The 18676-nt window shown below is 39.1% G+C and overlaps 1 protein-coding gene across 4 annotated transcripts in view; it reads left to right on the plus strand.

The window, feature by feature from the left end:
• The window catches only part of LOC110003666 (RNA-binding motif, single-stranded-interacting protein 3-like), a 124645-nt gene that overhangs the window by 82142 nt on the left and 23827 nt on the right, over window positions 1-18676 (plus strand). For all 4 annotated transcript variants that reach the window (XM_065957701.1, XM_065957698.1, XM_065957697.1 and 1 more), the window contains exons 5-7: window positions 1673-1830; window positions 3772-3851; window positions 16784-16890. In XM_065957701.1, the coding sequence (XP_065813773.1) occupies window positions 1673-1830; window positions 3772-3851; window positions 16784-16890 (345 nt within the window). The remainder of the gene's footprint in view (window positions 1-1672; window positions 1831-3771; window positions 3852-16783; window positions 16891-18676) is intronic.

The raw sequence follows: 18676 nt of genomic DNA on the forward strand, positions 1-18676 counted from the left end.
CTCTGCTTATTCTGAGTCACTGATTACATAGATGGCTTTGGTCACAGTCGGCCAGAAGTGGAACTCCCACTCTGGAAATCAAACAGCTCTGCAGCATGCAAAGGAAAATCCTCCATGGAGAAGGGAAATATTTATGCTCAAAATGAGCCACATAGGGTGGCGGTTTTGTCACACTTTCACACAAGTATTCACAAAGTGAAACACACACACACACACACACATAGTCAGAGAAATGAGTATTGTTGTTTGCCATAGCACTTAAATTGAGCTTAAAATGTTAGATTCTTACCATGCAGCGTGAATCATATAGCACAGCATACGCTATACGTTAGTGTTTGTTTCATTTTCTCTGACAATAATGTGTGATCAGTGTGTCATTCCAGATCTGCACTGGATTCACCGTCAATGACTTATATTTGTGTTGCTGAGGGTTAGAGCACATGAGACAAACTGAATGTGAGATGGCGCACAACATTTCAACATGAATAGCTTTTTTATAGACTTTATGTAAAAATCGAGATTCTTATCTACTGAGATTTTAAATAGATTCATAACTTTTTTTGGAGGCTAATCAATCACTCCCTGCTTAGTGCTAAGGCTAGCTCTTTTACTCAGTCGAATGCCAAATGGAGCAGCAAGAATTTCAGCAAATATCACAGATAGCTAGAGTAGATCCTGAAGTAGCCTTTGTACTAATTCAAAAATAGACTTTGACTCACGAATCCAGAATCGAAACCAAATCGTGAGACACCTACATTTTGAGTGCCTAAAAAAATATTTTTGATGACTATATGTATCCAAATACTTATGAAATCATATCTTGAAATAATGTATTTTTCTGTCTGTCTGTCTGTCTCGGTACCAAAATGTAGCCGTCTTTATCAAACCCCTCTCCTGCATCCATCTTCAGTGCTTTACTCGCTCACATATACACACAACAGACAAATTCACACAGGCTTTGGTCTGCTTAACAGAGTGCTGCTAAACAGAACAAAAATAATTGAATTAAACTAGCCCAACTAACTGAGAGGCCCATAAAAAGGAAGCTCCCACTTTGACTCAAAATCATTTTTTGAAAGTAACTCAGTGAATGTCTATGAATCCTGAGGGGGTTTTTCCTTATAGCTTCAGGGGAACTGAGCGTGAAGCTGATGCTCTGCCCTTTCAATGAAATGTTTATTCCTCTTTTGAGAAGAGTTTTGCCACTTGAGATACATTCACAGACATTTTCTGTGGAATATTCACTCATAAATATGGAAAGAAAAACACTTGAATGCTACCGCCTTAACCTCTAATGCATTCAATGCCTCAAAACCAGCTTTTAGTGGGAGTTAAAGTTAGCGTTTTAGACACTTAGAAGTCAAGCAAAAACATTTCTGCAAAGCATTCTCTGTTAATCCCCAGTCCTTTCTGTGCACATAAACTGCTGATCTATCAGAGAGGAGGTGTATGACATTTAATATTTAAGAATATTTCCATGTTCTTGTTGAAGGAAAACATGCTCTGTGAGAAAAAGGTCCAAAGATTGTGTCAAGGTTTCAGAAGGCATCTTTGATCGTTGCTCAGTTATCTAAAACATGACAAAAATATGAAACTTCAAAAATAATGCAAAATAAGATCATATTTTTATAATCTTTTTTTTTTTATATATACTTTCTGTCTCTCCCAACAGCAACAGGAGCAGGACCCTACCAACCTCTACATCTCCAACCTGCCCCTGTCCATGGATGAGCAGGAGCTGGAGAACATGCTGAAACCCTTTGGTCACGTTATTTCCACACGGATACTGAGGGACGCCAACGGCCTGAGCAGAGGAGTAGGCTTTGCAAGGTACGCATGGGGAGAGACAAACACATGCACACAAACTGTCACCTACACTAGTGGAGCTCTACAAATTTTGTATAAGCAGCTTAATATGTGAAAAACTCAGGTTACGTCTCCCACTGTCAGCCAGGCTGACACTGGTTATTGGGCATCTGATGCATGTGCCAGGTGGACTGGTTTACCTCAAGAGGGACTTCCTTTGTTTAATCTTATTTGAGCAGCAAGTCCCATTGAGATTAAAAATGTCTTTTTACAAGACAGACCTGGCCTAGGTAAGAGTCAAACAAATCACAAACACATTAAATACAACATATGCAACACAAAATCACAACAATAAAAATTCACCGTAGCTTCTTAAAAATAACCTTGTGCCTCTGTCACCACATTCGTTATGATACTCTTACATTTGTGAAGTAATATCCTATATGTGTGTCTAATTTTGGCTCTTTTTCAAGATTAATCCATGCCCAAGGTTCATTAAACGAAAAGGCAGATTTGTCAAAACTCAGGGTATAGTGAAGAACAATCAATTAGAGGATCACAACCAATTAGAAGACTGCAACTGCTACCAAATAAATCTGAAACCTCTTATCTGATTTCTGATTCTGTCCTGTACGCGTGTCAGTAGTTAAAAACTCATCCTGCTTTCTTTAACAGTCAAATGTATCACTCACCAAGAAGTGTTTGCTGTTAAAAACATCAGATCACTTTATCCTACAGATACCTCCCCAGGCTGTGTTTTTTAGCTTTAAAAAAAAAAAAAGGTGTAAAACTAGTCTGTATTTAAGCTGATTGTGTTGTTTACTTAAATGTCGGTATGTTTCATAACCACTTAAAAACTCCTTATTGATGCCCAGTGGCATCTTCAAAATGAAAAAGAGGTGTAAGAGTGAACAGATGACCAGCAGCACACTGATTCAGGCATGTCCATTTAAAAATGTCACGGCTGAATTTTTGTTTCTAGTCCTATCCTGCTGAAAGCCATGATATTTATTGGAAATGCATTAAATAGTAAGTCAATGTTTTAATGACTTATCAGAATCATAATTATTGCAATATGTTTTTTAATAACAGGAAACATCATCTCTCTGGGTTGACTCCCTGCTATTAATCACTAACTCTACATTCCTGTACCCTTGGCCCCATCACCTTCCTGTGTGTGTTGGTGTGCTTTTTGTGTGTGTGTGTGTGTGTGTGTGTGTGTGTGTGTGTGTGTGTGTGTGTGTGTGTGTGTGTAGGTGTGTGTAGGTGTGTGTGTGTGTGTGTGGTCTTCTCAGTTACACCGTGGAGTGTGCCAGTGATTAGAATGCAGTCAAGGCTCCATTCAGGGTCACTTGCTATGTGAAGAAAACCCAAGACACACACAGAGACATGCATGCTCACGTACTACATGCACACACAGTCTTTTTCTCTTTATTCTGTCACTGTTTTTCTTACCCACACACACACACACACACACACACACACACACACACACACACTGGCATTCTGGCTTTTGCTTGCCAAGCAGGCAATTAGTCATTGAGCTGTGATTGGGTGAGTGGAGCTGAATAGGGGCAGACAAAGAGGACATGACACACAACAGATCAGACTGAATGGAGCTTTTACACTGGGACAAGGGAGAGGAAACCCCGTAGACAACACACACACACACACACACACACACACACACACACACACACACACACACACACACAAACAGACCCACATGCACACATACATATTCTGAAGGCGTTTTGCTCAGAGATGCAAAGACTAGCAAGGACAGCTACATATAGATGCAGGTATTAAATGCACCTGCAGTAATGTAGGACACATTTGCATGCACACATTTCTGCATACATTGGCACACTTTAACAGAACGAAGGTACCTATTGTGTTTCAGATAATAACAGAAGAATCCGGTTATCCTCGAATAACACCTCTTTCCTTCTCTCTCTCTTTCAGGATGGAGTCGACGGAAAAGTGCGATGTCGTGATCCAAAATTTCAACGGAAAATTCTTGAAAACCCCTCCCGGCATGACAGGTAGGTGTCCATCAGTAAGAAAATAGCATTGCACCGGATACACCGGCACTGTTTCTCTATAGGTCAGGGTGCTCATGGAGATGCATCATGCACTCAACCTTCCTACACGCAAAGGTTGCTGCACTCAAAGGTCACATTATTTTGAAATGAACTCAGTTTCCTGCCAACCTTTAAAATGCCTTCCACTAAGTTCCAGGTGTTTGTGTGTTTAATGTAAGTCATCTTCTCTGTCTTATTGGTGAGAATGCAGCACTCTTGTCATTTACTATCTGTGAACAGCATTGTGGAGTTATGTCTTATATTTAATGACAAGGTGGGCATCTTGCACGAGTGGGGCCGTAAATTATTTCAATTTCAATGCAAGAGTCCATTACGAGAGTTTAAATAACTTTACAAAAATGATGCTCATTTCATTGACTTTGTATGAGGAAGCATATATTTGATGGTTGAATGCCATTCTTTGATACTTGGCATCGTAAGTACAAATCTCTGAACCTATTGGCTTTTGTCTCAAGATGATTTATGTCTCTGGGAGCGATGACCAATTTTTCTCTGATCTGTGGAGCCAGCGGTTTGTGATAAAGGACTTTTAGCCAAGATTTCCTTTTCTGTGGGAGTCAATGTGTACAGGCTGACCAGTAACTTGAGAAGCAAGAAAGGAGTAAGTGTTGAGAGACAACGTCTTTGTGCTGATATTCAGCTACACTTACTTACAGATATCTGTTAAAAGGCATGAATAAAAGAGCTAATTCATCATAATCATCATGATTGCTGATGGGTTCCAACATAGAGCATTGAGGCAGATTGCGTTTCGCTCCTTTTGATCTTCACACCTTTTTTTTGCTCATACAACCAATGTCAACTGAAACAAAACTGGATGATTACACTTGGGGCCACTGTGGCTCAGAGGTTGGTCAACTCTTGAAATTGGTGGTTTGATCCAGCTCCTGCAGTCCATATGTCAAAGTGTCCTAAGGCAAAACAGTGAACCCCAGATTGCTACAGAGTGGCTATGTCAGTGGGGTGTGAATGGGATTAGTTTGATGGGCACTTTACATAACATCCTCAGAAACAGTGTGTGAATTTCTGTGTGAATGGGTCAATGTGACATGTAGTATAAAAGCGCTCTGAATTAGAAGAAGACTAGAAAAGCACAATATACAGTCCATTTACATTTTACTTTGAAAACCAGCACGGAGCCTCGATTTAAAAATTCTGAGGTTTCATGCAGAATCTTTAAGTGGAATAGTATTTAACAATTTTATTATTAGCTATCCATCGTGGTACCGCTTCACAAAGTTAATCCACCTGTTCTTCATCTCTTCATCTTTGGGAATTTGAACAAACAGACCGAGCTGTTCTGGCATCCAGGGAAGAAACACTTGCTGCCGAGGGCATAGCTAGCTAGAAGATGCTACAGCGCTCAGTGTTTTTATATCGCTTAGCATGGAACGTTGAGATGAAGGGCCCATCTACGTAATTACGACCCGATTTAGCTCCGCCCATTAAAACCTAGAAACTCAAGAAACTTGAGAAAACCGTAATAACGGTAAAAAATCGGAAATCAGTCAAACATAGTTCTCAGTCTTTTCACATGTTTAAAGCTATCCTCTTGCAACATATTTAGTGTGCTTGTAGACATATTGCTGATTTTACTTTACCGGGACTTTAAGGTCCAATATCCAGTACAAAACAGTAATACATTTCATTTCTCACTCACAGAAAATTATAGGTTATCTTTTGCCTCTCAAAGCAAAACATTATCTCATAAACTGTTTAATGCCTTGGTTTCAGACACGCAGACAAATATGAATCTGGTTGCTTAACATAGGCACATGTGGGGATGTTCCTCTTTATTTATAGCAAAAAGAACAACATTTATTTACACTATCCAACTATCAATGTATTTGATTTATCAGCTGTAGTCACGTAGAAGGACATATCTGTATTCTGTTACAACATCTGTGTGTGTACAAAACATTGTCCATGTGACTGATAATATATCAACATCATCTCTGCTGCCCAGCTCCTTAGACCACCTTGAGTTGATTAGTGGGAAGATGTGACTGATTAAATCCTAAACTGCACAGGACACAAATTGAGACACACACACACATGCACAATGTACACACACACACACACACACACACACACACACACACACACACACACACACACACACACACACACACACACACACACACACATACTCACACACATGCAGACATCCCCCAGAGCAAACAATCTGTCCCCCAAATTAACAGCACAGACTTGTTGCCTTTATACACAGAGGGGTAGAGAAGAGGGGGCGTAAGGAAAGGGAGGATGAAAGGATGGGAGCACAGAGGAGGAGGAGAAGCAGTGAGGATGAGGTTCAGGATGTCTCTCGTTTTGAAGAAAAGATGAGGAGTGTGTGGGTGTGTGTGAGAGAGAGAGTGACATATACAGAGAGAGGAGAGAGCACAGTGAGGTTACTGAACATGAGTGGATAACAGAACGAGGACAAGGTGAGAGTAAAGAGGAGGCTGAAGTGAGGAGAAACAAACTGAAAAAGACAGAGTGAGAGATAAGAGATAGAAGTACTAAACAATCAGATAAAGGGAAAACAAGGACAGACGCTCCAGCTGTATGACTCGTCAGGTACAGCACCATCGGCTGCTAATTTTCAAGCCAACACACACACACACACACACACACACACACACACACACACACACACACACACACACACGCTCTTATGCCTCTCTGTGTAACATATAGCTGTGTTATTTTGTAGCACCTGAGTGATGCATCATTGCTGCTGCTGCCGGCAGCTTGTGTATGTTAGAAACACACTTAACTGTTCCTAAAAAAAAGAAAAAGACATTACTAGTGGCACTATTAAATTAAAGAGGTTTAAACTTCAACACGCAAACAAACTCGCTAACTCGCTGACCTCTTTATTACTCGTCTTTGTAAGGGGAGTCCATATTCTTCCCTCTCCAGTGTGAGTGTGTGTGTGTGTGTGTGTGTGTGTGTGTGTGTGTGTGTGTGTGTGGCTGTGTGTGTGGCTGTGTGTGTGTGTGTGTGTGTGTGTGTGTGTGTGTGTGTGTGTGTGTGTATCTGGTTTGTGTGTATGTTAACTTAATTTGCTCTGAGCCACAAACCGGTAAAACTGTGAGAATCTGGCCAACCAGATCCATTGTGTACTGATCCACAAAACACACACACACACACACACACACACACACAGCCACACTGTTGTTACTGATCTGATACACACTGAGAGAAAGCGTGCCAGGTTGTGCTGATTTATGTCAGTGCTTTTCTGTGTCACTGACAGTCTTTGGCATTTCAAAGCTTACATCGCAGCAGGCCTTTGTGTTTTGTTTCTTCTCTTTGTTGTCTTAAAAAAATCCTCAATATACCTAAAGGTTAAACTTGCTCTGCTGTTACAGTGCAATGTAAAGTATGTGTGCATGGCATGAGGGATGTGTGTTCCTCTGATTAATCCCACAGTCTGTCTGTGCAGCCTGATGTATTGACAGGCAGCAGTAATATTTTATTTTCAAGCAGCCAAATGAATGCCAACATTGATCACAAGACCAGAGCTTCCCTCAGCCCTTGTTAACAGGAAGTCCATTGATCCACAGCTTCCTGACTCCTCAGGTCATAGAGATAGAGAATCTAGAGCTGACATAGACTTATATGTCTCTGCCCCATCCTTTAATTTATACAGAAAGTGCTGTAGTTTAGTCAACCCAAGACAGTATACCCCTTTTGTTAGTCTTATATTTAAAAAATAATTAAATATTAAAACAGTCACTTAATTTATCCAGCTGTATTCTTTTTTTCATAATAATTAAATGTATTATGAATAAATGTATTTGTGTGTGTTATAACTTTAGGTCAATAGAAATTAGACATTCAATGTGAAGTAAATCAGCTAAATGACAGTCTGTGAATTCACTATTCCATGTTATTAGGTTTCCCTGTGCTTTATGTCTGATTATTTCCTGCACCCCTACTGTGGATGGGGGTGTAAGCACCAGCAGGAATGTGGGATTAGGGGTGCTGAGGGTGCTCTAGCACCCCCTAAAATTAGGCATTATTAAAGTCATCACCCATAAAAGCGTTTAAAGTGACGTTTAAATCCTTCTAGGAATTGTTGTGTCTTTATGGATTTTGGACATCAGCAAAGTCTTCAAGTGTTTGTTCATGATAACTGCAATAATACACACAAGTACACACAAAGATGTATGTATTTCTTATCATTTCTCCTTTCCTTTTATTTTTATTTTATGTTCAAATCATGTTGCTCAAATTCTCATTGGTACTCAAGCAGCCATCCAAAGGCTTTGTACTTTAACCCAACTCAAGTTCATATGACCTGTTCTTCTTTATAAATAAGTAAACAATCAGTAACAAGATGCAGGCTTCCAGTAAAATGTAAATTTACCTTAATCTTTTTTACTCATTCTCTCCTTTTGTAGATCAACCTTTTGTCTTTTTTCTCCTTTTTTAAATTTATTTGTCTCCTTCCAGTTATCCTTCCAGCATCTTATCTTTTTCCATTCCTCTTTTTCAGTTTTTCTCCAATTCTTCTTTTTTTCTCTGTCCCACTATCAGATGTTGCAGGTTTGATAGTTCTTTGCCGTGCCTTCCCCTTAGGTTGAGACAAACACACAAAGGAAAAGAATGAAAAGACTCCAGATCTCAGGCCAGTTCTCTTAATCAGTCAGTGGTTTCAATACTAATCAGGATGCTTTTAAAAATGTGTGCAGTCTTCAATATCTGGTACAATCATGAGGCATTTATACTACATTCATCCAGGAAGTGGTTTGATACTGGAAGTGGTTCTATACTGTACTTTCATAAATGAAAAATTAATTTTATTAGATTTTTCTGATAATGGAGGAAAACATTGAAAGAGGCTTCTCTGAGAAAAATATGGGTTAATTATGAGGCAGAGCTGATCTGTCAGACTTGGTGTCAGCTTACATGTGATATTTGGAGCTAATTATTTTGCACTTAAAAGAACGACGGGCATTAAAATGTGATACTTTAAAAGCAATAATCAAATCCCATGATTGCTGTCACGTCCTGAAAGTAGCAAAGACACTTAGTTCTATATTTACATCAATTCAATTCTAACAGATATGTCAATAAATAAAATCATTACATCACTTGTTTTTGGTGTTGGCTGTCACAATGGCAGCAAATTGAGATACAGACACAAGGGAGGAGGTAATCTTTATATATATATAAATATAAATAAGTGGAAATATAATCTAAATCTCATCTCTCTCTTTCGCTGCTTGCACTTTTGTTTATTTCAGCAGACATCTGTTGCATTTTTAATGATATAAAACCGCTAACAGCAATATGAATAAACCTTTTATAATATATCTCCTCTTATTTCAGTGGCAATTCCTTTTCTTCCTCTCATATGTGATGCTTGAACATTTAACCCTCTAGAGTGTGTATCGCTCTGCAGGGCTTTTAGCTCTTTGACGCTTGAACAGGGGGAGAAAAAAAATGGCTTCCTATTCAGCCCAGCTCGGGGAATCCTCACTCTGATACATTTGGGAATTGGATCCCATTTTCCAACTGAATGATTTCCCATGTTGCTCGCTAATGGATTAGATTTTATTCTAAATGAGAATTTTTCCCAGTTGAAAGATTGGGGTCCCACAAATATTATATATCTCCCCTTTTTTCCCTTAGTGAAACCTGAAACCTTTGTGCCATTATAAGCTAAATGTTTAACTTGCCTACAGATTGCTTTCTCTTTTAGAGGCAGCAAAGCTAAGATCAATAGTGTTTACTGTGTTTCCTGCACTTAACCAATGTGTCTATTGAAACCTGTGCATGAGGTTCTCCCCCATGTTTTTCTTTCTCTGTTTTTCTTCTCCTGTGTTCCTCTCACCAGAGAAGAGCTGGATATGTTTGTTTGCTCTGCTGGAGTTTTAACACTTTCAATGTTGCTCTACCATAGTTTGTAATACCCCACTGCTTCAATGAGTGGTAACAGTATGTGATCCACTCTTCACAACATAATCCACCCACCCTGCCACCTTTGAGCGCATCCTGTCATTTTAACACAGAACCATACAGACTGAAAACTGCTTTGTGGCTCAGTTAAGAGTTCTTTATTTTATTTTTTTTACCTTGTAGCGTTCACAAATACAGAGAGAGAGATAGAGAGACTTAAGGCAAACAACCAAGCTCTCTGTCATCCTTCTTACATCTCTTGAAGACTTTACGTCTTTTATTTCCCATTTACATCACCTGTCTCTGCAGCGAAAGGATGTCACAAAAAACAAAACCTATTCACCATGTGCTCTACAAAGCAGTGACACTTTGATGGATAAATGAAACTGCTAAATCAACTGCTGAAAGCCTTGGTTAATGAGTACAGATAAATCTAGTTGTAAACAGTTCTCACGCTTGTAAACAAACATAGCTTTTGTCCACGAACATATTGAGTCCATTCACTTTAGAAGTTGCTCTTGTCAAGTTTCCAGCTCTTAGAAAAGACTTGTGTTTCTTAATAACACTGAATACAGGAAAAGAACATGTGTGCAGTGGCACCGATAGAAGCTCAATGTATGTGTGAATGTGAGTGTGTGTGTGTGTGTGTGTGTGTGTAGGTGGGGGGGTGGGGTGTGGGGGGTGGATTCATTCTGATATTTCACTTTACTGGTAAACTTCTGAGCCACGCTGTCCAACTTGTAAACATACATTGATTGGCAATGTTTCGGTACTAGACCATCATAAACAGTTTGTTAAAACGGGCCGGGGATGCTAAATAAGAATTGGCGTGCAACTAATTATGACGTCAGATCTGATTTGGTAAATTAATTAATAGACAACAAATGTCAGCTTCCTGACCAAGCAAAATACATTTGGACTGTAGAACATATTTTAAACGCTATGTGTCAGGGATACATATTGCTCCTTCAATGTAAGTATTCACAATGACTCTTCTGTTATACTAAAGTCTACCAAATACACACAGCTGGATTCTTATTTGTTTCACTTACTATAAGACAATAGAGTTGTCTACACTGTGCATTAGTTTTGTCTGCAGCTTAGCAATGATGTTGGCATTTGGACAAAGTTTGAGCCCTTCTACCAACCTGTTAGGATAATAACAGGTTGGCTGATAATAACAACAGACTGGGAAAAACAATGTGAATATTGAGGTGACTGGGGTTACAAAGATGGATTTATGTGGGACTTGCACGATCATTTTTACTCCTCCAACTTAGATTGAATTTAATTTCCTCAACTCCAACTTCATCCATGTTCTGTTTACAGAAAATGAACATTTGGGACCTCTTCAGACGTCCAAACATTTGGTTCAGACTGTGTTAATTAACTTGACGTGTCCAAATGTGACCCGTTTACTGGGGGCAGACGCAGCTGTACCAAAATTCATCATGAATTCATCACTTCGTGTTACAGAGCTGCAAGAGTGAGAGCAGCAGGGGTCAAACTGACAATTAAAAATGTCCTCTTCCTTTTAAAGGCCTCTTGTGAAATGTAACAGATTGTAGTGATGTAGCTGTGAAAGCAGGCTGAATAATTCATTTGATGCAGCAGTCAGAGCGGCTTTCTTTCTGCAGGTAATCTCGTCTCTGCATGCTTTGTGCTTGTTGTTGCCTCCTGATTGTGGAGTGACAAAGTTTCCCCCTCAGGAATAAATAACATTTATTATTGTTTATCATCATCTGTATTTATGACTTGTCAGTGTGCTTGTGAATAAATAAATTGACTTGCATCCTTTTTTATCCATGGAGGAATACATGATATCCCACCTCTGCCACCACAGGCATTAGTCGAAGCTAACGCAACAGCAAAATCACTCTTCTTTGTTGTGTTATTACCGCAAACGATGACAATAAAAGCTTGTAGATATTTTCTGGGCTATTATGATACTGCTATTGTGCTTTATAACTCTGCACAGGAGTCATTTTTCACAACATTGCCTCACCCTCCAATTTGTCTGTAGCGGTGGAATGCAGATACGTTTTCGATGAATACCAAAGCTAATGGCTTTTGTTGAACATTTTAATTGTTTTAATGAAATGTCTCACTAGACCAAAAGCCTTCATTGGTTTGCTGATGTTTGTTCCCTTTCAACCTCGTACCCATTAGCCAATACTCAGTGATCCATCGCAAGTGGCAGTCCTTCCACAATTGAGCCTGATTGAATATACGGTTTGTATGACTCATTTTGTAAAATTAACTAATCATGCCCGGAATAAAAGATATCCACTCTGGCTGGAGGTGAAAGTCCTGCAACTCTATATTGTTATATTTCAATAGGTTTGCTGTCATACGCTCACATGTCTGTGTACTTTGTGCTATTTTGGAGTTACTGTATAATGTCATGACAGTATAATCATGCATGTCAGATTAAAATATTATATGATTAAACTCCAGATATCCAACATCAGGCAGTAATTTAAAAGAAAATCAGTGTATCGTTGTGAAAAAAGACACAACATTCAACATTTATGGGCTGGCTTTATTTCCCTCTCGGCTGTCTGTGTGTGACAGACACCACAAAGTGCTTCACAATAAAATATGAGAAAAAGCAGAGACATTAAAAACAGACAGTTGCATATAATCAGACATGGACAGATCAAATAACGGCAAGTCTAAACAGATGGGTCTTTAACTTCTTTTTAAAAATGTCCACAGAGCTCATAGCTCTCAGATACAGAGGAAGACAGTTCTAAAGGCACAGTCTTCTTTTGTTTGAAGTCATTTTCAAGAAACAAACCAGCAGACCCTGATCAGAAGACCTCAAAGTCCTGCTAGTGTTATTTGGCTTGAGCATCTCAGTGAGCTTGAAAATGCAAGCAACAACAGATAAACACTGGCTTATAGCACTCTGCGTGTGTTTATTGACTGGAGACATTTCACCAGCTCTGATAGATAAAAAAAAAGTAACTTACATAAACACTGCTGTGTATGTTACTGATGTGATTTTTAATATATTTTAGTAGTATATTCAAAATGGAATAATGCAGTTGCGATAACCATGTTGTTGCTGTATTTCATTTTGAAGTAGCTCTGTTACCTCAGGTCTATCTGGTCTGTCATTCTTTAGCAGGCGTTTGTCAAATCAAGGGAAAGACATCCTTTATTTTAATCTTGCTCTCATGGGACCAGAAACATCTTCACTATAATTACAACAAAAAAGTCTCAACTTTTCATCACTTAGTAAAAGAAACAATCTTTTAGCTGTTGATGGGATAATTCTTGGTGTATAAAAAGAGACAGAGATGGAAGATTGGATTCCACAAACAGATGTATCCTTTATAACGCGGAGGACAAACAGTTGTTTTAGATCAGCGGGAGTCTTTCTCTTTTTCTGCAGACAAAAAAAACAATCTTGACTATAAACTTGACAAGTTGTCAGCTGTCGACAATCTGGCGTTCTCAGTGTGTCACAGCAGGAAAACAAAACAGCAACAGAACACAGATGCTGCCTCGAAGTCTGTGAAACTGTGTGTCGTCATGTCACATCTTCTTTCATACTCATGAAGTAACTTTTGTTTATCATACAAAAACCCTTATCATTGAGCCTTTAACTCTAGCCTGGACATTGATATTTCATTTTCCTATCAACCTGACAGTTAAATCCGCCCTGCATCATCCTCAAATGTAAATCTTTAAAAATATTCTGAACTTAACCCTGATCTAAATTGAAAATTAAAGTACTCAAGAGCAAAATGACAGTTCTCCTTTTGATCTCTCTCCATTATTATCATGTATCGATTCCAACCAAGCAAGACTCATGAGAGCTTTTGCATTTGCATTTTACCGGCTGTTCAAAAGTTTTTCAAAGCCTCATAAATGAATACTATTATCCGCAACAGGAGCTGTGTCCTGTGGTTCAAACTCAGACACCTTATATTTCAAACAGAACAACGAGAGAAGTTAGTTCTTCTTACCTCGGTTTGGAGTGTTAAAAAATCCCTGTCCTTGGGAAAATATCCATTGAAGGTGTATTTTGGACGGGGTGAATCAAAAACAATAATTTATGAGCCGTGATTTATGCTCAGATTGTGGCATCTTTGGTGCAAGGAGCCTCCTTTACACTGTTTGCTTTAGTCCTTTATATCCCTTTATTACATCCATGCAAACAGCACACTGACTTTATGTTGCTTTTTTGCTTGAGTGCAAGTACTTTCGAATGTTTTAATGGGCTAATGGACCTATTTTGCTTATCGTTGCGCTTCATTTAATGCGGCACAAACATGAGAAGAAATGCATTAAAAAGGGACTTTAGGTGACTGACTGTTGTTCCTGTGACTCAACATTTCTAGAACTGTAGAGTGTGGATAGGCTTTCATGCAAAGCACAGTTTGCATTGCCACAGTGAATGAGTTGATAATGCTATCCACTTTATTAAACTCTATATTGCAATACTATTTAAAGCTGTCAAGAGGGAAATTCCTGTACGTGTCGATCTTAGTGACCACTAAGGACAGTGTTGTTATGTCGTCTCCATTAACTGATCCCGTCCTTCATATGTCTAAGTACTGTTTTCTGACTGTAAAGAGGCATACTGTTGTCTTTACAATGTCTAGCGTATTACTCACTTTGCCTGTTTCCTGCTGAAAATGAAAAATAAAGTCACTTCTGGACTGCGTGCTGCAAATTGTTGCATCTGACCCTGTGGCAGTGTTAAAAGCAATATATGACTGCAGCTTTCGTAGGACAGACAGAGCCATTAGTATTCATTTAAGTCTGTTTTATAACCAACTCAAAACTCCTAACCAGTTTGTTTCTGCACTAAGCAAGAGCTGTGCGATGTGCCATAGTGTCACAGACACACATACACACACCCACGTGGATGACTGTTCATCAGATGAATGCATAGAGCAGGCTGGGTGAAAGAGAGAGAGAGAGAGAGAGAGAGGAAGAGATAGAAATCAAAAGCGAGGGATGATAACAGAGGCCCAGCTGTGTGTCCTGTTATTCAGTTAGAAATCAAGTTAAAACCGTGTAATGAAAAAGTACCGCTCAAATTATAATCACACGGCCCTGTGTTTTCTTCAGACTTACCTTCAGAGTACTCAGCTCGGCCTGAGGCCTTACAAACAACTCTCATCTCAACCTTGAGCCCTAAACATTTGCCTCCACTGAGGAATGATAACTAATTTCTCCGGTTTACAGAGATGAAGAATCATTTCGTTTGTAGTAGGCGGGGTAATTGTGTTATTTATTTTTCTCTTCATAATGTCTGAATTAGTACCAGAATGATAATACCGCCTCTGCTTCTTCACAGTATTTTATTTCTTTTTAGACCTTTTTTTTTTTTTTTTTCAAGTGAGAATCAGTGATGATTTGACTTTTCTCTCCAGTTTGAAATCATTGCCAATAAAAAAAAGAACACCGCCTGAAAGTCTCTTTCTAAGATTCATTTAATGACTCAAACATGCCTTGGTGGACATATCAAAGTTACAAGTGGAAACCAATGTGTACAAGTGGGTTGCTTATACAACTTCAGAGTTAACAGGCATCTTCATAAAATTGAATCAGAAATGAAGCACTGTACCAGTGCTAGAAAATTACAATCTAGTGCTTAAGATGTGAGGAATCCTAATGACATTCAGAGGCTTTTTTCATTTTTATTAGTAGGATGATCTGCATCTTCTGCACTTGTTAGAATGCTTTGTCTCATGATATCTACCTAATACATTTTAATTTTAAGAGGATGTGGTATTTGTTGTGTAATAAAACAAAAGTAACAAGGATAGGGAGCTATTGTGAGTTTTATGGACCATCTGAAGGGGAAACAACAAATTAGTATTAGTAATTTCAAAGTTCCAGACAATTCAGTAAAATCGAGATTTTTATTTAATGTTCTAGCTATGAAAATGAATTACACTGAACACTATTTTACACAATTATGTATGAACATGCATTAATTGTGAAGCACATCCTAAGAAGTGAAACTGTAATCAAGGAAGAGTTAATGTATATATTTTTCTTTTGGGTCATTTTTCATTTTTAGACGTACAGACTATTCTCTGCTTGTGCTCTACGAGTAGAATAAAAGGCTGAATTTGATTCAACATGGATGCAAATTTCTTCATGCTACCATCAATCAACAACTGTAAATCAGAAGAAATGTACTAAAAGCATCAGCGATCACATGAAAGTGAATCATTTGACTTGAATTTTTTGACTTCTTCACCCATTAAATGTCTTTGCTGGGTGTCCAGGTTCATGTTAGGATAAGCCCAACACTCTTTGTGGTGTTTGTTGAGTCATGCTGTTGTAGAGATATTTCCAAGAAATAGTAACCATTGCACGTGCTTTCTAAGAAATTCCAGGAATGCTTCTCAGAATAAAATTACTTACAGATAATTCTTCTCCAACCCAGCCACTTCCTGCTTTTTTTTTTTTTTCAGAAGTATCGGATGTTTGAGTCTGTAGCCTATCAGATTCAAGCTAGAGTTTGGTGAACTTTTGTGTGGGAGGTCACACTGAGCTAATCCTATTTGTAATCAAGGCTTTCTTCTTTCTCTGATCCAGGAAGGGACCGTGTTGTCTTTTGAGCGATCACAATCGCAGACTATCGCCCAGGGTCGAGCTGTGTGAAGTTATTTGGCGTGTTAAGTACGCCTGTTTTAGTTTGTCGTTTGAAACATGTTCACTGTGCTTTGATGATTAGCCTGTGGCTTTGTTTTCCACGGCAGAGCTGCTGTTGTTGAGTTGTGGTTGTAGAGTTGTTGAGATGGTGTGATAACTGCTGTCGTTAGGACGTTTGGATCAGTAGATAAATGGAAGAGCTGAAGAGTTCTTTTCAGGTCCACTTCATTAATGTCAGCATACACACGTCTTGAAATTTCACTTTTTCTGCTTTTGAGATGATTAATGTGCCTCTATGTTTGTCCTTGTCTCCTTCTCCACTTTCTCTGCAGCCCCTGCAGAGCCGTTGCTGTGCAAGTTTGCTGACGGAGGCCAGAAGAAGAGGCAGACCCAGGTCAAGTATCCCCAGAATGGTCGACCATGGACACGGGAGGGAGAGGTGAGGCTTGCAAGGTTTATTTAATCATCAATAAAAGCTTTCCGCTACCCTTCATAAAAGATCCCCTTAAGCAGCTGCAGGAGCTTTTTCTTGGAAAAGGCAGAAAAATGTCTTTCAACCATTTTTCTAAAACATTCTCCCTTCACCCTCTGCCACTATAAAAAAAAAGCAACTTTGAATGTTTCCTCAGGCAATACTTTGCATCAGCCGACATTTCCTTAATCTACATGAACACTTCATTTCTCACAGTGAGAATAAGTACACAGTGCCGTCTTCGATGGTTTTTTAACAAGGATTTGTAAGGTTAACAAAACAAAAAGCGGTGTTATTCAAACTTAGTCACCGCTTTGAGAACTGTGTTTCTACAAACCCTCCTTTCAACCATTTCCGGCTCAGATTTCTAGCAAAAGCGCAACAGGAATCCAGTCAAAACAGTTAGAAAAGTGAGGATGAAATACAGTTGCATGCGGCAGATTTTCTGGAGCGTTTGAAGCCCAGTGTCTACATCTCCTTCACACAATAAAAACCTGATAATAGGTCTAAAAAGACATCATTTCCATAAACTGTGAATATCTGGCTGATGTTTTCTTTGACATCAGTTTCTTTTTCAAATCGAACCAACTTTCAATGGCTTGACAGGCCCCCCTGCGGCTTCATTATCAGCTTTCATTTCCAATAATATACTTCAGGACGGATTAGAGAAGCTGCTGACAGTATGAAAGCTGGCATATACAAAGGATGATGAATTTGAAATTCAAGGTTTCAGCTAGACCCCAAATGCCAAATTGTTTTTTTTTCCTTTTGTTGAACCTCCCACCTCCAGTCTGTCATCTTCAGACTAAAAATGAAACCTCATGTAACAGAGTGAAGGCAGAGTGACTGTTGCACAATGCAGAGAGTTCAGAAGTTGCTGGTGTCGATACCAAAGTTTAAATTTACAGAACAAGGGAAAGTGAATAATAATGTCGCCACCCAGACACCGAGTGCAGTTTGAACTGTTTCCCAACATTCACAACACACACAGATGTTAGGAAAGAGCAAGGGTGGTGAAGCGAAGTGAAATGGAACCAGGCTGAAACAAGGGGCCGCCACAACACAAACAGGATGCCACAGTGTGTGTGTGACCTGCGTGTGTGTCTGTGTGGAGCTGGAGGGGATTGTAGGTTTAGGCTTTATTTGTGAGCGCAAAGACTGATGCAACACATGGTCAACAAGAGAGGCCACAGGAGTGAGTCTGGAGCCCTCTTGTCAACATTTATGAATCATCAGCTGGATTTAAAGTTGGTGATACATTTTATTGGGATTACTCACACATTTGTCGGTGGTACAAGTCCAGACAAGCCCGATCTGGCCTTGCAGAGGACATCTCTTTGAAGTTCATACATTTAGTGAAGCCAGGTCTCTGAATCCTGGCAGACTAACATAGACATCTGGCTCTAGATGGGATTCATTTGGACTCATCTTTAGTCTTCACACTGGACCCTGATCTCCCCAAACCCCTAAGACCTTAATGAATCCAGACCCAGTCCCTTTGAGGTGGCATTGTGTCTCTTTGTCCTCAGTCATTGTTTTTGTTTCTTTGTCATTATTTATGTCTTTAGGGGCATTTTGGGTGTTGTTTGAAGTCCAGTATTTTTTTATGTTATTACTTTGTGTTTCTTGAATTGCTTTTCCAGCTGTTTGTTGTTTTGTCTCTATTTGTGGCTGTTCTGCGTTTATTTTAATCCGTTTTATGTTTCTTTCTTACGTTGTACCTCCCTCTGTTGTCAGTGTGGATGTTTCACTA

Source organism: Labrus bergylta, chromosome 8 (assembly GCF_963930695.1).
Source record: "Labrus bergylta chromosome 8, fLabBer1.1, whole genome shotgun sequence".
NCBI classification, from domain to species: domain Eukaryota; kingdom Metazoa; phylum Chordata; class Actinopteri; order Labriformes; family Labridae; genus Labrus; species Labrus bergylta.